An 18,609-nucleotide genomic window follows, 5' to 3' on the forward strand; every position below is an offset into this window, starting at 1 on the left:
GATCCTCAGCAACACATATAAATAGATGAAATACAGGTCCACTGACAACTAAAAAATATATTTTTTTAAAAAATGAGAAAACCCCAAGATATTAGTTTTTTTGTTTTTTTTTTTTTTTGGTACCAGGTCTGGGGGCACTTGACCCTGAGCCACACCCTCAGCTCTATTTAGAGACAGGGTCTCACTGAGTTGCTTAGCACTTCGCTTTTGCTGAGGCTGGTTTTGAACTCACAATCCTTCTGCCTCAGCCTCCCGAGCTGTGGGATTACAGGTGTGCACCACTGCGCCTGGCTAAGATATTAGCTTTAAGCAGAAGTAAGCTTCTAATTAAGCCAAACACTTGGCTGGAGATATCTGAGTATGGGAGTTGGTGAGGGAGACTAATAGGATGGAATTTTTAATATCTTAAAACAATGAAAGCTCCTCTTCCCTTTCCTCCCAGTTTTCAGAGACACTATTAGGTTTTCATGTATCTTTACTTTTACACATAATATCCCTTCTGCCTCACACTTTGTCTAGTGGAACTGTGCCTCTTTTAAAACACACCTCTCACATGATCTCTCCTAGGGAGCTGTCCTTGCCTGTACTGCGTTCCCCCTAAATAGTCAGTCACCTGCTTGTTTCTCTGTATCTTACACTGTGTGTAATTTGTCTACAAGTCTACTTTTCATGTAAGCCTGTGAATTTTTGAGGGCACAAGTGTTACACAAATACTGTAAAAGTTTTAAATAGCACACATAAAATCTCATGTCTTCCTTGACTCTTGTCCCCATTACTCTTTTCAAAGATAACAACAGATTTGATCAACAAATATCTTATTGAGCACATACTACGTGCCCAGCCCTGTTCTAGAAGCAAGAAAGAACATAAAAAAACAACTCTGGACTCATGGAATTTATATTCCAAGGGGGAGTAAGAAAGATAAAAGTAATTAATGGGTAAAAAAATAGATATATAACACAGAATAGGAAGAAGGTAGAAACTATGTCACTTCAGACAAAGAAAGGGAGGCACAGAAAAGTCAAGGTCTTTTATCTTACAGTACTAGACATTCTAGTTTAAGAGTTTGTTCTCCTGACTATGATGCAATGCTAGATGAAGAACATGTTATGGAGAAAAATAAAGCCCGTTGAAAGAAGAACTGGAGACACTGTCAGTGGTGTGAAGCTTTAAATTCAGTGCTCCTGGAGGGCCTCACTGATAAATGGACATTTAATCAAGACCTGCATGAGGTGGTAGAGCATTTACCTGGGGGAAGAGCATGTGCAAAGGAGCCAAGGCTTGGATGCTCACGGAGTAGAAAGGAGGCTGGTGTGAATAGGTGTGAATAGGTGTGAGGTAGCAAGGATGAGATCAGACAGATCAGAGGAGGGGATGGAGGGGAGTGTGAAGAGGAGATCGCGGAAGACCTGCTGATGGTTGTAAGGATTTTCGATTTTGGGGTAAAATGAGGGATATCTGGAGGGTTTTTCACAAATCACATATTTTCACAGGACCACGCTACTCCTGTATTGAGAAGAGGTCTGGGGGGACAAGGGTGAGGCAGTATGATAACCAGAGTTCATGAGGTTCTGGACGATTTTGAAGGTAAGGCTCACAGGATTCACTGATGAATCAGGACACAGATGTGCGAGAAACCGGGGAGTCAAGGAAATGCCAAGGTCTTTCACCTGAGTAACTCAAAGTCTGAGGGGGATCAGGTGGAGGAAGGAAGCAGATGTGTGTTTTCATCAGTCCTGGGAAGGGAACAGGACCTACACATGCCAGACCCACTCTAACCCTTGGCTTATATCCCAAGCCCCAGAGGTTTGTTTCTGATCTCATTAAATATGGATGCTTACAGACATTCAAGTAGAAATGACAGTATGGGGGGAGGATGGGCACAGAAGTCTGGAGTTTGGGGAAGAAGTTCAGACGAGAAACGGGGTTTCAATGGAGGTGTGGTATTTTACTTTCAGGGGGATAGCTGGCAACTTCTGGCCACATTTTTCATTGTAATAATTGGCATCTAGTGCGTAGAGGCCAGGGATATTGTTGAAAGTTCTACAATGCAAAGGACATTTCCCTGCAACAAAAAATATCTGGCTCAAAATATTAGAGTGTTAAGGTTAAGAAACTTTGGACTAAAAATATAAATTTGGGAGTCAGAAGTGGATAGAGACTTTGAAGCCAGGAGACCAGACAAGATTGTCAAGGCAGCAGGTGTAGAGGTAAGAGATGGTCTAAGGCCTGTGTCCCAGAAATCCCCCAAGTAGGGAGAACCAGCACAAGAGACAGAAGGAGCGGCCACTGAAGTAGGAGGGGCAGAACAGCGCATTTCCTGGAAGCTGAGTGAAGAATGATGTTTCAGGGGCCCAGTGTGAGGCTCAGTGGTAAGCACTGGCCCAGCATGTGTGAGGCCCTGGGTTCCATCCCCAGAACCGCGGGGGAGGGAAAGAGTAAAAAGAACTGACTACATGTGTCAAGTGCTACCCATAGGACAAGACAGTGAGGAGTGAGTTCACTCTGGGTTTAGCCATATGGAGGTTCCTGGGGACCATGACAAGGGCAATCTGGGGAATGAGTGGAGGGGTTTAGGAGAACGTGGGTTGAAGAGACTAGATGAGGGGAGGAATTGAGAGAGGAGTGCCAACATCTTGGAGTATCTTGCTGTAAAAGCCTCAGAGGGGCTGGGGCACAGCTCATGTGCAGAGCATGTACTGACCATGCGTAAGCCCTGGGCTCAATTCCCCGCCCAAGGGTTAGGGTGAGGGAGGAGGCGAGGGAGGAGGGTAAGGGAGGAGGTGAGGGAGAAGGGTAAGGGAGGAGGTGAGGGAGAAGGGTAAGGGAGGAGGTGAGGGAGGAGGTGGGCAGGAGGGAGCTCGTGCCCACAGTTTAGAAGGGCTGGCTTTAGCCAAGAGCATCCATCCAGCGTGACAGGTGGAAGGTGGCAAGAAGCAGTGGTGGTGGGAGCTGTGATGTTCTCTATTTTTAAAATTTTTTTCTTGTGGTGCTGGGGATGAACCCAGGTCCCTGGCATGCGGGGCGAGCCCCCTACCAGCTGCGCCCCTTGTGATGCTCTTTCCTCATGGTTTCTCTTACAACTGGTGTACACCCTCAGCGTTACCGTCTTCGTATAAGTAAGTACTGAACGGTTTGCTGAATGAATCCGTGAATAGATACAAGTTTTAAATGCGTCAGGGCCTCCCAGTACAGATGTCCTCTACTATGCAAACTTTTTTTGAATTCCCAATAGCAGTAGTATTGGGAGCAAAAGAGGAGGCTGGCACTCAGCATCTAGGTCTGCACGCCAGGAGTCTTACACAAGGATCATCCTGCTCCTCTCTGGACATATGCTCCACCATAAAGAACTTCTGCTCTGCTTTTCTCCTCCTCCTCCTGCTCTTAGTCATGTTTTCTCAGCCCTGACTGCTCAGTGGCCCTGCGGAGACCCTGCTCACCCTTAGTGAAGCACTTCCCGAGTACTCAGAATTAGTTATTTCTAGGTGGAACACACTTTATTTATATTCATTGACACTTCTCAAATTTTTATCAGACCTAAGAACCCCTAATAGCAGAATTTTTTGGTTTTAGAAAAAAATTTTTTGGTCTTAGAGGGGTAGACTGGATTGGCAGACCTGTTTACACCTTTCTTTGAGTTTGACTAGTGTTTTAAAAATGTATGATTTTACTATTTTTCATAAATTGACCTTTTAAATTTTGACATAAACATATTTTAAGGCACTTTCAGTTAAATTATTTAATTCTCCCCCACATATCCCTCCAAAATATAAGAAAATGGACACTCCAAAAGATGTGTCATGTTTATTTTGTGCCTTTGTGTGTCCCTAAGACTGATAATATTCTAATTTGAGAAAAATAGATTTGTTTGATTTCCCCCCACTGGCTCATGACAGATAGGCACATCCTATTTATTTTTGTATTTTAGCTTCATCCTTGAGTAGTAGCTTATAGCCACTCCATAAAGAGTCTTCCTGCTGCTCTCAAGTAATAGAATAGTATTCTGTCAACACTCTTTGTTCATATTTCTTCTGTTCCTGAGAGAAGCAACAGAGATAGTAAAAAACACAATAAAAAACAAAGAAGTTGACTGTGGTATATCCACATGATAAAATCTTATACAACACTGAAAAATGAATGAACAAGGTTACATGCAATAATACTGACAACTCTTAGAAACAATATTTACTGAAAAAAGTATGACATCATTTTTATAAAGCTCAAAAACATAAACATGTTATTCAGAAATTCATAGATAAGTGACAAAAATACAACCTTTCCCCACCAAAGCAAGGGAATTAAACACAAAATTTAGGAGAGTGCTTGCTTGTTGTGGGAAGATGAGAGATGTAACTGAAGAGGAACACATGGAGAGATCTATGTTGTGCCAATTTTCTAGTTCTCTCTTGAGTTAAGTGAACAAACAGTTCAAGGACGTTCATTATATAATTATGCCTTCTAACTCACATGTTATACATCTTGTTTTACAATTATCAAATGTTATATTAAAATTCAATAAAAACCACAAAACCTGAGTGCTGAGCAAGATTCTTTCCTTTGGTACTAGGGATTGAACCCAGAAATGCTTTACCACTGAGCCACATCCACATACATCCTCAACACTGTTTATTTTTTATTTTGAGACAGAGTCTCACTAAGTTGTTTAGGACATTGCTAAATTGCTGAGGCTGGCCTTAAACTTGTGATCCTCCTACCTCAGCTTCTCAAGTTGCTGGGATTACGGCGTGTGCCACATGTGCCCAGCCAGAGTGAGATTCTCTTTTTTTCTTTTTTTTGGATTTTTAAAAAAATTTTAATTTGTGAGATTCTCTTTTTTAAAAAAATATATACATATGTTTAATTATAGAATGAACACAATGCCTTTATTTTATTTATCATTTTATGTGGTGCTGAGGATTGAACCCAGGGCCTCATAGGTGCTAAGCAAATGCTCTGCCACTGAGTCACAACCCCAGCCTCAGAGTGAGGTTCTTTACTCTAGATTTTCTCAGAATCTTTAACATGCAAATATGATTTGCAATTTTTCCAAGAAAGGGAAACAGCATTTTCTAAACTCAATTGACTATAAAATCTTTTTTAAAATATGGAAAAACTATCAATATCTCTTCAAATTTTCTATAGTGTGGACCTTGGGAAACATTTAAGGTATAAAATATTTCCTTGATTATAACCAGTTCCACTGAGGTTACTTCACCTGAGATACTTTCTTCCAAAAGATGTAATTGCCTATTAGAAAATATAGCTACTCCTTCCCAAGTCCCACCTTTTTACAGGACACCTGACTTATGAAAAACAAACTAAGTAAAATAAAACAAAGGAAGAATAGAGTCCCTGACCCTATTTTTAGTTCCACAGGACAAAAGAGAAAACAATGGAATTCTACACGCATCCAGCATTGTGCATGTTTTATTCCTTAAAATACCATGTGAAGAGAAAGGAAGGAATTGCCCTCAGATCCCACGGGGTAAGAGATGGATTCCTTGGAGACAGAAATGCCTATAATATCAGTCACACAAGTCTGAAAGGAGGTTATCATCTGAGAAAGAAAAGAGCTATGGATGTGCTTTCCCACCACTGGGGACCTTCAAAACCACATCGATTTGTCAGAAGAATCATGCCTACTATTAAAAAAATAGGAAACAAAGCCCCAAATAACCCAGCTGTAGCAGCCGTGGAGGCTGAAGACTCTTTGTAAGTCTTTAATTATAGAGGTACTGATGCTGGGGGCTTCCAAGGGGAAATATTAAGTGAGCACAAATGGAAGTGGAACTACAAGGTTTTTCTCCTCTCAGAACACGAAGGTCATGTGGTCTCTGGACTACCTCCACAGTAAGTTTTATCATTGCCTTGGTATATTTCTACTTGGAATAATAATATAATCCTGCCCCTGAATTATGTTAAAGTAAGGGTTCTTGAAATAAGTTGTACAGTTTTGGCAGAGGAATGAAGTGACCCACTATACAGAGTTAGCATGTTTGCACTTTTTCTTCCATTTTAACTTTTTATTATTTTACCCAACAAATCCTGGAAGAAATACGCAAACGCTGTATTGAATTTTACACACTCTACAAAAAGGCATTTCTTACAAACTTGTGAGAGAGAATGTTTTCCTATAATATTTTCCCACAAGTCACATTCTGGTTGCAAGAAATAGGAACTCATCCAAATTAGCTCAAGCAAAAGAAAAGTGTTTATTGTATGGCATTGGAGGTGGAGTGGGGAGTGGTGAGTTGAAGACTGCTTTGGAACCAGACAGCATCTACCCCTCTGATTCTTGGTTCATTCTTTAAGCTTCACATATTAATCTAGTTCATTCTTCTTTGTATCTGGATTGAAGTAAACTGGTTTTTAGCCAACCTTTTCACATATAAATTGATGATTTAAAAATTTAAGTTTAAGAATCATCAGCAACTAACCTCAGTGCTGGCAAGGCATGATGTGAAAGTGTAAATACACTTTTAGGTATTTGGATTATAAAGGTATAGAAGACTTTCCTGGCTATAAATTTAGTAATTTAGCACCTTAAAAATGCTTACACCTGCTGGGAGCGGTGGCACACACCTGTAATCCCAGTGGCTTGGGAGGCTGAGACAGGAGGATTGAGAATTCAAAGCCAGCCTCAGCAACAGCAAGGTGCTAAGAATCTCTGTGAGACCTTGATCTCTAAATAAAATACAAACTAGAGCTAGGGATGTGGCTCAGTGGTTGGGTGCCTTTGAGTTCAATCCCTGGTACCAAAATAAATAAATAAATAAATAAATAAATAAATAAATAAATAAATAAATAAATAAGATGATAATCATCTTACTTCTTGAATCATGAAGATTAAATGAGATAATATACACTGTGAATTAAGTAGTCTGGCATATAGCATACCTTGAGTGAACAACTGGATATGTCTATAAAGATGTATATAAAGTGATGTTTATTATAGAAAAATTACAAAAATTTAATATCAAACAAATTTTTTTGTTGTTGTTCTTCTTCAATATATGTCTAGTCTCAAGATAGCTCTTGGAACTTGGTGCACAATAAGTATTTGTTGAATGAACAAAAAACTGAGGACTGACAAATTGTGGCTTAATCCAATAGAATGTGACTCAGTCATTAGAAATGACATAGATGAGTATTTTCATTGAAAACACATGTTCATATACTTCTTTTTATTTAAAAAGTCTAAAAGTGAATGCATTAGGATGCTGACAACATTCCCTATGACGGGATGGTGACAATATGGATACTTTTATTATCTTCTTTTTTTTTTTAGCCAGGGCTAAGGACGGAACTCAGAGCCTTGTGCTTGCTAGGCAAGCACTCTGTCCACTGAGCTAAATCCCCAACTCCTATTATCTTTTTATTTTATTTTTTAAAAATATGTCTTTAGTTGCTGATGGACCTTTATTTATTCATTTTCTTATATGCAGTGCTGAGGATCGAACCCAGTGCCTCACAAGCTAGGCAAGCGCTCTACCTCTGAGCCACAACCCCAGGCCCCCTATTATCTTTTTTGTTTTTTGCTTACTGCATTTAATTTTTCTTCCTACAAGGATTATGTATTGGTTTTGTAATGAAAAGCTGTTTTTAATTTTAAAATGTTATGTACATAAATAAACTGGAATCAGGAAACATACCTAGATTTGAGTCTGCAGTTAAACTCAACTTTAAAAGAAGGATCTTATTAGCTCTCATTTATGTTTATTTTCCCATTAGACATTAATATGTTGCAGGTGTAGAATATGCCTTCATCTTTCTAACCTTGAACAGAACCTGGCATGCAATCAGTATTCAATAAATGCCCGTCGGTGCAGGCAGTGCACTCCATTATGACTTCTGCAATGTTTCATACTTTGGTCATAGGAGGAAAAGAAACTCCCAAGAAAATCTTTGCAAAGAAGGTAATGGTTTCAACAGTTTCAAACAGGAATTTGAAATGCCAATAAGTGAAGAAGAGAGCTCTCTGGATTCTTTTCTCTTTGAAATGCAAATTCTGTCACAGTATCCTAATTTTTCTGTAAATAATTCAGAGATCAACCAACTTGTGGTTACAGGAGAAGGTCCAAGTTTCTAGTGTTACTGGTTTAGGCAGAAATCTATAAAGTACTTCTTGATAACATGAATTGGCCCCTTTCCGGCTTCAAATTTAATCAACTGTTTTCTAAGCTCTTAATTGTGTTCTCTACAAAAAAAGATTAATATCACTGATTTACTGTCAAAGTTAAATCATTACCAAGACTTCGGCATCATTTCAGATAGTCATTAAAATACCAGCTGTTACTAGTTATCAAGTTAATCACTTTTATTCAAAGAATAACATGGTCACTTAAATCTCATTCTTCGTGTGTGTGTGTGTGTGTGTGTGTGTGTGTGTGTTTGTGTGTGTGTGTGTGTGTTACTGGGGACTAAACCCAGGGGCGCTCTATCACCACACTACAACTCCAGCCATTTTTATTTTTTATTTTGAGAGGGTCTTGGCTGTTCAGATAGTTGACCATGCTGTCTTGGAACTTGTAATCCTCCTGCCTCAACCTCCCAAGTCGCTGGGATTACAGGTGTATGCCACCATTCCAGGCCTGGTAGCCACATTTAAAAAGAAAAATGAAACATGTAAAATTAATTTTTTTGGGGCGGTACCAAGGATTGAACTCAGGGGAACTTGACCACTGGGTCGTATTTAGTTAGAGACAGGGTGTCACTGAGTTGGCTGGCTTTGAACTCGCAATCCTCCTGACTCAGCCTCCTGAACCGCTGAATAAAATTAACTTTAATAGCATATTTTATATACCTCATATCAAAAATATCATTTTAGCATGTAATTAACTTGGAATTATTAAGGATTTTTTTGGTACTAAGTCTTGAAAACTGAGAAATATTTTATACTTGTGGCACACTTACAAAATAACCACATTTCATGTTCTCAGTAGCTCCATATTGCTAAGAGGCTACATCACTGGACGCGTATGTATGAAGTATAGAGGAACACTAGCACATGATATGTTCTCAGTACATTTTGGTTCTCATTGTCATCACAACCTGTCTAGATTGCTAGAGACCAGTATTCCTCAAAGTGTGTTCCTCAGAATACCAGCTGACATCGGGTTTCTGGGACATGGCATTAAAAAACACTGAATCATGCAGTAAGAAAACCATTTCTTTCTTTCTTTTTTTTTTGGGAAGGGGCGGGTACCAGGGATTTAATTCAGGGGCACTCAACCACTGGGCCACACCCCCAGCCCTATTTAGTATTTTATTTAGAGACAGGGTCTCTCTGAGTTGCTTACATCTTGCTTTTGCTGAGGCTGGCTTTGAACTCGCCAGGCTTTTGCCCCAGCCTCCCGAGCTGCTGGGATTACAGGCACGTGCCACTGTGCCTGGCAGAAAACCATTTCTTTTAAAAATTGTTTTTCCATCTTTCTGATTGTGTCAAGGAGAAAGTATCAGTTTGGTACTATGGTGCTTTGCTTTTTTACATTTTAATATTTTTATTGAGATATAATTCACAGACAATAAAATTCACTGACTTTAAGGGGTATCATTTGATGAATTTGACTAACATTCCAGTTACATCGCCACTTCCTCAGTTAAGATAAAAGACACCTCTAACCAACAAAATCCAACAACCAACAAAATCCAACAAAAACAAGAGCCTTAAAGGTAATGTTACCCCTCCGAATACATAATGCCAAATGTTCTCCAGAGAAGTTATACCAATTTACATTTCTACTAGCCATATTTGAGATTGCTTCACTGCAGATTTATCATAAGGAAATAATCAGGGATGGTGTCAGGGACTTCTAATATATATACAGTGTTTTTTGAGAATCATTTATATGACAATGGTTAAAGATACATCCTCACATCCTAAAGGTCAGGTGTTGCAGTGCATGCCTGGAATCCCAGTGTCTTGGGAGGCTGAGATAGGAGGATTACAAGTTGGAGGCCAGCCTGGGCAACTAACAATAACAACAACAAAAAAAAAAAAAAAAAAGGAAGAGGAAAAAAAGAAAGAAGAAAAAAACAACTTTGGGGGTGTGCTTAGTGGCAGAGCACTCCTGGAGTCAATGCCCAGTCCTGAAAACAAACAAAAACAGTTTTATCTATTTTTTAGAATCAGAAGGAATTATTTACTTGGTGGTGGTAGGGGAATGTCTATAGGCACTATACAACTTTGCTAGTTAAAGGGAAAATAATTGAAGAGGGGATTATTAATTATTCTGCAGATTTATAGCTAATGAGGGCCTAATTGGATCTAATTCAATTTTAATTGAATATAGGGAACCTATAATGTGCAGTCATTATTACTGACCTAAAAGGGAATCTGGGAGTAAGAGGATTGCTGATTTGGGGTCATCTAGGAGGATTTACTTTTCTGTCTGTCCAAAGTCTTAAGAAGGGGCTGGGGTTGTGGCTCAGTGGTGGAGCGCTTGGGTTTAATTCTCAGCACCACAAAAACATAAATAAATAAAGGTAGTATGTCCATCTACAACTATAAAAAATGTAAAACAACAACAACAACAAAAAACCCAAACATCTTAAGAAGTGCTAAACTGCAGGACAGGTGATTGTTCAGGTGGTACTCAGGACCTGTTGGCTAACACATTCACCTTCCCTCCTTTCCCTTTAAAATAACTAGTCTCTGGAATATCTAACTCTTAAGGAGAAACGAAGTCTCCAGAGTCATCACAAAAATGGAGTCAGAACTTAGGTTGGTTAGTATAAGCCAATGCTATGGCTACCTGATAGACGTGTGCTAGTGTTATTCAACAAGGGCATTGTGTTTTAAAAGCCACATAGAGTCAGGAAACAAGGCATACACTTCAATACAAAGAGGAATTAGAATCAAGACTCCCATACAATGTAGAGGATCATACTAAAAAAGTAGATTTACAAAAAATCTATCTGTACAGAGAGATAACAAGGAAGTTTGAGCCTAAATTGGCACTGTTTTGAACAGTTCAGGAAACCTCAAGTACTATATAGAAATCAACATAAAAATGATTCCAGACTGATAATGTTCTTGATATACCTAGCCAAAGTGAAAGGAAAACTATGCAGGAGAAATATATCTTCAACCTAGGCCTCTTGGGTCCCATAAATAAAACTCTGCTTAAAATGACTTATGGTTCAAACTAATAGAACATGTGGAAATGATTCGTTGTGAGCTAATGTTAGCAGATACAATAGTAGTATCACACCTCCAAGTACTTTAGATTATAGAGGTACTTAACTTCTGTAGGTACTCCTGTAATTTCTAAAGAAAAATTATGGGCTTTGAAAGATGATGAAGGAGTTGAAAACACAAAAAAAGACAGTATTAAAAATAACAGGCAAATCTGAATAAGAAGCAAATAGAACTTATAGGTATATTATGTAACTATTTTAAATTAAAATTTAATTAAATGTAAATTAGATACAGCTGGAGAGAGTTTAACTGCATTGGAATACTGATCTGAAAAAATTATACAGAAGGCAGCAAATAGAGAAAACAGATAGGTGATATAAAAGAAAGGTTAAGAAGCCCGAAGAACAGAAGAATGTCCAACATATATCTCATAAGAGGTTCTAGAAGGAGAGATAAGAGGAAATGAAAGAGTGGCAATACTTAAAGAAATGTGACTGGAAAACTTCCAAAAATATGCCAAACACAAATTTTCATATCAAGTAACATAAATAAAAATATATAAACATTTAGATACAGAATATTAAAGCCAAAACATTAAAGACTAATATTAAAAATGAATCATAGATGATTATCTACAAAAGGAAAATAGTGATATTGAGAGCAAACTTTTTAATGGCAACAGTTAATAGTCCATTTTCATCTTGATTTAAAGTGCTGAGAGAAAATTATCAACCTAGAATTCTAAACTTAGCTAAACTAAGACATTTTTTAGACAAAAATACCAGGTTGACCAGTAGCTGAAAGAATTACTACAGGATATTCTTTAGTAAGAAGAAAACTGAAAGAAAGACACAGGATGAAACAAACAAAACAGAGGAAAATGGGTGGCAAATCTATTTGTGAGAAAAGTTTGAGACAGATTAATTTAACCTCTATGGCGGTTGAGGATGTAACTCAGTGGTAGAGTGCTTGCCTAGGTTGCTCCACAGCACAGGAGGGAAAAATTTGGTGTCTATTTCTCTATTTCTTTATTCAACAAGTAAACAAGTATCTTTTTTTGGAGGGAGGGTGCTGAGGATTAAACCCAGGGGTGCCACTGAGCTAAATCCCTAACCCCACCCCCTGACCTTTTTAATTTTTTTTGTTTTGAGACAGGATCTTACTAAGTTGTTTGCTAGGCTGCTGAAACTGGCCTCAAACGTGCAATTCTTTTGCTTCAGCCTCCCAAGTTGCTGGGATTACAGTGTGCGCCACCATGCCTGGCCACAAATATATTTTTTTTTTTTTTTAAAGAGAGAGAGAGGGGGACAGAGAGAGAGAGAATTTTAACATTTATTTATTTTTTCTTAGTTCTCGGCGGACACAACATCTTTGTTGGTATGTGGTGCTGCTGAGGATCGAACCCGGGCCGCACGCATGCTAGGCGAGCGCGCTACCGCTTGAGCCACATCCCCAGCCCCCCACAAATATATTTTAAGGACAAATAAAAGTAATCTATGGTGACAGAGGTCTTAATATTGATTACTTTGTGGGGAGTTAAGACATGGAGTGGGCAAAAGAGGTGATTTTGAGGGTGCTGGCAGTGGCTATATTGAATTATTTATTTTGTGATATTTTATTGAGATGTCTTATCATTTATATATTTTTCTATATTTAATACATGTATGTGGTATCACATTAAGACATCTGGCTTTGTCCCTCATTCTTGATACATAGCTCCTAAAACCCTTGAAATTTGCTGAGGGGTGATAAGAGTGTCTTTTATACCAATGAGGCTATTCTTGAAGGATGCCTACATATTTCAGGATAGGAGACTGGTCACTAGAAAGACCACGTCTTGATCTAAAGCTCAGAACTTTCAACCCACCCTTTAACCTTTAGGGAGGAGAAAATGACTAGAGATTGAGTTAATCCCAGATGGCCAATAGTTTAATCAATCATAATTTAATCCATTGACACAAATAATGAAACCTGTTTAAATTCCCCTAAATGATAAGGTTGGAAGATCTTCCAGCCTGGTGGGGTACTGGGAGGGTGGTGTGCTTGGAGCAGACCTGTACTTTGCCCTATGCATCTCTTCCATTTGGCTATTTTTTGAGTTGTGTCCTTTCTAATAAATTGGCAATGCAAGTAAAGCAAGTAAAGTTCTGTGAGCTCTTCTAATAAATTCTCAAACTTGGAGAAGTGGTCATGAGAATCCTGAATTTATAGGTGGTTAGACAGAGTATGGGTGGTCTGGGACTTGTGACTGGCATTTGAAGGACCGACAGTCTTGTGGAAATGAGTCTCTTTAATTCGTGAGATCTGATGCTAACTCCAGTTAGTGTTAGAATTGAATTGTTCAGCATCCAGTTGGTATCGAGAGAACTGGAGAAGTAGTATTAGAGAAGATGCCAGGTATTTGATAGTCAGGAGCACTATCTTGAGACAAGATCTTCAGTTTGTCTTTGTAGTCTTCTTACTAAATACTTATTAAACAATGTACTTAATGACAAAAATACAATAATAGTTCAATAAAATAGTTCTTTCAAAGTTTTAAAAGAAAACTCTACAGAACAGTTTAAACCAAAATAAAATTCTGATAGATTATGAAGATATAAGTTTAAATATGAGTTCTAAAAACAATGGAAAAATGGATGTTAGTATAGTTAGTATAATCTTGATTAAGAAAGAACTTTCCAAGCATAATACCAAAGGCAGAAATTGCTGGTAGTTTTGAGTAAATAAAATGAACATAATAACAAGAAAACTTTCATATTGCAAAACACTGAATAAAATAAAAACATCAAATAGAAGAAAAATATTTGTAAAATACAATGTGAATGGACAAAATTTTTAATTATATATACAGAATTTTTGAAAAATTATTCATAAAAATTAAAAAATACCTGGCAATGGGTAGAGAACATGAATGGGTAATTCACCCAAAAAATATACAAATGGTCAATGAGCTCTGGACACTGACAAAGATGTTAGGTAATTTACCTGAGTGAGGGGAAAAAAAAAAAAAATATATATATATATAAGACACTAAAGGTGTTTCTATCAAACTGTGAAATGAAACTTATAAGGCAGACTGTACAAGGAGAACTATTTCTGCCCATACACTCAACACAAATGGCTATATAGGCTTAGAAGAAGTCTGAAAAGATCAAAATGTAACAGTGGTTAGATTTTGGTAGCTTTTATTTTCTATATGCTTCCTGAATTAAAAAACAAACAAATTTCAGAATAAGCATATATTATATCATAATAAAGGTGAAAGTTGTATTTTTTTTAAACCAAACAATAACACACAAAGAAAAATACACAAATATCTTTAATGATTCCCAGTTATCCATGCATTGCTCTCTCAGGGCCCCCAGTCACTAAATTCAATCATCTTGCCACAATTCTCCTGCTTCTCTTTCCTCTACCCTTTGCTGACAAATGAAGCTTCCTAAAGTACTGTGACCCTTTTAAAATTTCATTGCTTAAAAACCTTCAATATTTTCTACATAAAAAAGTACAAATTCCTTACTTAGCCTAGCATCTAAGCCCTTCCATAATTATAACAATGTTTTTACTTTAACATCCTTCCAGATAGTTGACTACTTGCTGTTCTTTGAGTATGTTTGTTGTCTACAGCTTTCACAAATTGTCCCTGTGGTTAACTCTACCTAGAATATACTGTTTGCATATGCCAGTTTTCTGCCTAAGCCATAGTTTTCATACTGTCTTCTCCATGAAACGTTTGCTGATTTCCTATAGCCATTTCCTATAGCCATTCTCTTAAGAATCCATGAGTCTTTTCTCTGTCTCTCCAGGCACTTATTTTCTTACTTTTTTGTTCTGTCTTTCTTAATAGACAATGACTAACTTGAGACAAGATTGTCAGTTTGTCTTTGTAGTCTTCTTACTAAATACTTATTAAACAATGTACTTAATGACAAAATAGAAAAACTGTCAATTCAATGCCATTATGCTTAGCTATTTTTAAAATGCCAGCCTATGAACACAGAACACACAAATTGTTGACAGCATAGGATGGTTCTCCAGGTCTTTGACCTAATAAAGTGACTGATGAACTTAAGGGACTATAGAACCTTCATCTCACAAATGATCAATTATTCTATGAACTGATGCTGCATACACAGAGCATTTGGTTAATAGGAGTTTGGTCATCACTGACCAATCTCTCCAACCTACAGGGAATTTAAGCTTTATTCTCTGGGAAAAGGGAGAGAGCCGCAGGGATGGTTGTTGTCTTTTACCTTTTTGTGTTGTGCACCGTGGTTCCTCCCAGGACGATCCTCACTCCAGGAGTGGTCCGGTTCAGGTTATAAACTGTTAAAGCCTCCTCATAGGTGGCTCCTCCAATTACAAATACAATGATATCTTGAGGTCTGAGAAAATGAAGACAGAGATAATGTCACAGGATAAGAAAAAACTAGGGCAAAGATTTGTTGTTATTATTACATAGAGTTTTAATTTCTTAATCTTTCTTTTTTGGTGGAGGAAGCAGAATTAAAGCAGAATAGAATAAAAGGTTTAAAAAAAGTTTTAATTATCTGAAATTGGCAGGAAACAGAGCAGGAAATGCTGAATAGTGATTTGCTTTCTGTGTATGAGCGGATGTCTTATAATTTCTGTGCTGTGGATTTCAGAATAGCACAATAGTGTTTGCTGGAACCAAATGCAGAAATAATCTTTCATAATCAAGAGGCTGCAGAATACCATACTGTGACATGATATCAGCACTAATTTGGACTTGTATCATGAATCTTCTTTCATGTATACCCTGTGTCAAATAGTTGGTACAGTGTTATTACAATGGCTCCTGTCCAAGGACCTCAAAGCATTTCGGAAAGTAATGGTATATTTGGATATCCATAACACTCAAACTAGAAACATTTAGTATTTTGAGTACATAAAAAGAATGTAACACATAAATTAATAGCACTTCCAAGAACTCTACCTCTTCTTAAATTTTTTGTTTTGGAATCCTTTGATAAAGCAAGAAAAAGAAACCATGGAAACAATAACAACAACAAAAAGTGGGTGTAATTTTGATACTGGACATGTTGACATATCACATATCAGCTCAGCCACTAGCTTAATTTGGGGACACTAGGTTGTTTTACTGTGTTTCAATCTATTAAAGTGGCTTCATAACAAATGAATGATTCTCCTATGAGCTTCTTTTGCAGATATCAACAAACTCATATTATTACTATTTAAAAAAAAGTTTTTTTTTTTTTTAATTGTTGATGGATTTTTGGGGGAAGGAGGGCACTGGGGATTGAACTCAAGGGCACTTGACCACTGAGCCATATCCTTAGCCCTATTTTGTATTTATTTAGAGACAGGGTCTCACTGAATTGCCTTGCACCTCACTGCTGCTAGATTGGCTTTGAACTCATGATACTCCTGTCTCAGACTCCTAAGCCACTGTGATTACAGGTATGGGCCACCAAACCCAGCCAATGGATCTTTATTTCATTTATTTATTTATATGCAGGGCTGAGAATTGAACCCAGTGCCTCACACATGCCATGCTCTACCACTGAGCCACAACTCCAGTCCCTCATATTATTATTTTTTAAACTTCTAATTCTTTAAGTTTTTCTTTTGTAGATTTTTTTTCATTTATTTATATGTGGTGCTAAGAATGGAACCCAGTGCCTCACACAGACTAGGCAAGTGTTTTATCCCACTGAGCTATAACCCTAGCCCCTTACGTTGTTTTCTTTAAATATTTTTTAATTACACATGGACATAATATCTTTATTTTGTTTATTTATTTTTATGTGGTGTTGAGGATGGAACTCAGTGCCTCACATGTACGAGGCAAGCGCTCTGGGCTCCAACCCCAGCCCCCTCATGTTATTTTTTAAAGCTATTATTTGTCTTGTTTTCTTTTTCTTGTGCCATCAGAAAGATAAAATTACTTTATCTTAGAAGGAAAGCAATTTTATTAAATTACTCATTGGACACTATTTAAAACTACATCAAGCAGAAGCACTCATTTTGGAGGTTATGACATAATACTCAACCAGAAACATCTTTAATTAAGAGATACACATGGTTATGTATAAATCTCAAATAAAACTCCAACTCTACATTTCCTTTCTGTTTGTCTCTCTCTTTCAAAGACACCTGGAAGGAATTAATTAATTAATGTAGAGGGTATTTGTTTTAGTGGAACTTCACAGAACAGAATCAGGTACTGTAGCTATTTAAGGATGTTCAAATAGTCTTCACATTGCAGAAATTTCCCAATTATGAAGAAATGCAATCAACAAGGTAGAGTCAATTATTACATTTCTATATGGATGGGACTTAAAATCATGAGACACAAAAGAACTGAATTGTAATCCTCTTGTCTCAGTCTCTAAAGTAGCGGGAATTATAAATGTGTGTCACTGTACCCAACTTCTAAATTTGCATTTTTTTTTGTACTGAGTATTGAACTCAGGGGTCCTTTACCATTGACCTATATCCTAGCCCATTTATTTTTTTATTTTGAGACAGGGTCTTGCTAAATTGCTTAAGGCCTCACTAACTTGCTGAGACTGGCCTCAAATTTGCAATCTTCTGCTTCAGCCTCCTGAGTTACTGGGATTACAGGTACCTGGCACTGACAGGACTAAGTTTACTGTTTAAGACAAAATAAACATCATTCAAGACTACCCACCTGAAACAACAGACTAGCACCACATCACTTAAAAAGTTAGACTGCTGTGTATTTATCTAAAATCATGTTTTTAAAAAAAATAATTGATTTTGAAAGGATAAATGCATGCACATAGTATAAAATACAAAAGGCTACACTGAAAAAAAGGTCCTTTCTCATTTCAGTTATTTTCTTTAAATATTTTTTCTGTTGGTATTAGGGATTGAACCTAGGGGTGCTCTCCCACTGAGCTACAACCTCAGCCCTTTTTATTTATTTATTTTAATTTTGAGATAGGGTCTTCCTAAGTTGCCCAGAGTGGCCTTGAATTTGTGACCTTCCTGCCTTAGTCTCCTGAGTAGCTGGGATTCCAGGCCTGGGCCATCATGCCCAGCTGTCAGCAACTTTTGGTTAAGTTGATCACTGTTCCTCCTGGACATAGTTTCTTGACTTGGTTTCCAGGATACACATTCTTTGTTTTCTCCCTACTCGGTTGGCTGTTACTTTTCAGTGTCTCTTGATGACTCTATTTCATCTCCCTAACCTCTTAATGATACAGTGCCCAGAGTCCAGTCATTGGTTCTTCTTCCTTGCTAACCTAACATACTCCCTAGATCTGCTCTAATAGTGTGTCTACTTGCTACATATGGTTATTCAAATTTAACTTAATTAAAACAAAATAAAATAAAAATGTTCAGCTCCTCAGTACCTTTAGACACATTTCAAGTGTTCAATAGCCACATGTAGCTAGAGGCTACCTGCTAGGGTTTAGATATTATTTGAGGGTGTCCCCCAAGGGTTCATATCCTGAAAT

At 37.6% G+C, this 18,609-nt stretch overlaps 1 protein-coding gene across 2 annotated transcripts in view; it reads right to left on the reverse strand.

Annotated features, from left to right (window-relative positions):
- The window catches only part of Vps45 (vacuolar protein sorting 45 homolog), a 53,753-nt gene that overhangs the window by 4,355 nt on the left and 30,789 nt on the right, over positions 1 to 18,609 (reverse strand). For both annotated transcript variants that reach the window (XM_078027658.1, XM_005331147.4), the window contains one exon: positions 15,394 to 15,525. In XM_078027658.1, the coding sequence (XP_077883784.1) occupies positions 15,394 to 15,525 (132 nt within the window). The remainder of the gene's footprint in view (positions 1 to 15,393; positions 15,526 to 18,609) is intronic.

The sequence above is a fragment of the Ictidomys tridecemlineatus genome, chromosome 11, assembly GCF_052094955.1.
Source record: "Ictidomys tridecemlineatus isolate mIctTri1 chromosome 11, mIctTri1.hap1, whole genome shotgun sequence".
In the NCBI taxonomy this organism is placed as follows: Eukaryota; Metazoa; Chordata; class Mammalia; order Rodentia; family Sciuridae; genus Ictidomys; species Ictidomys tridecemlineatus.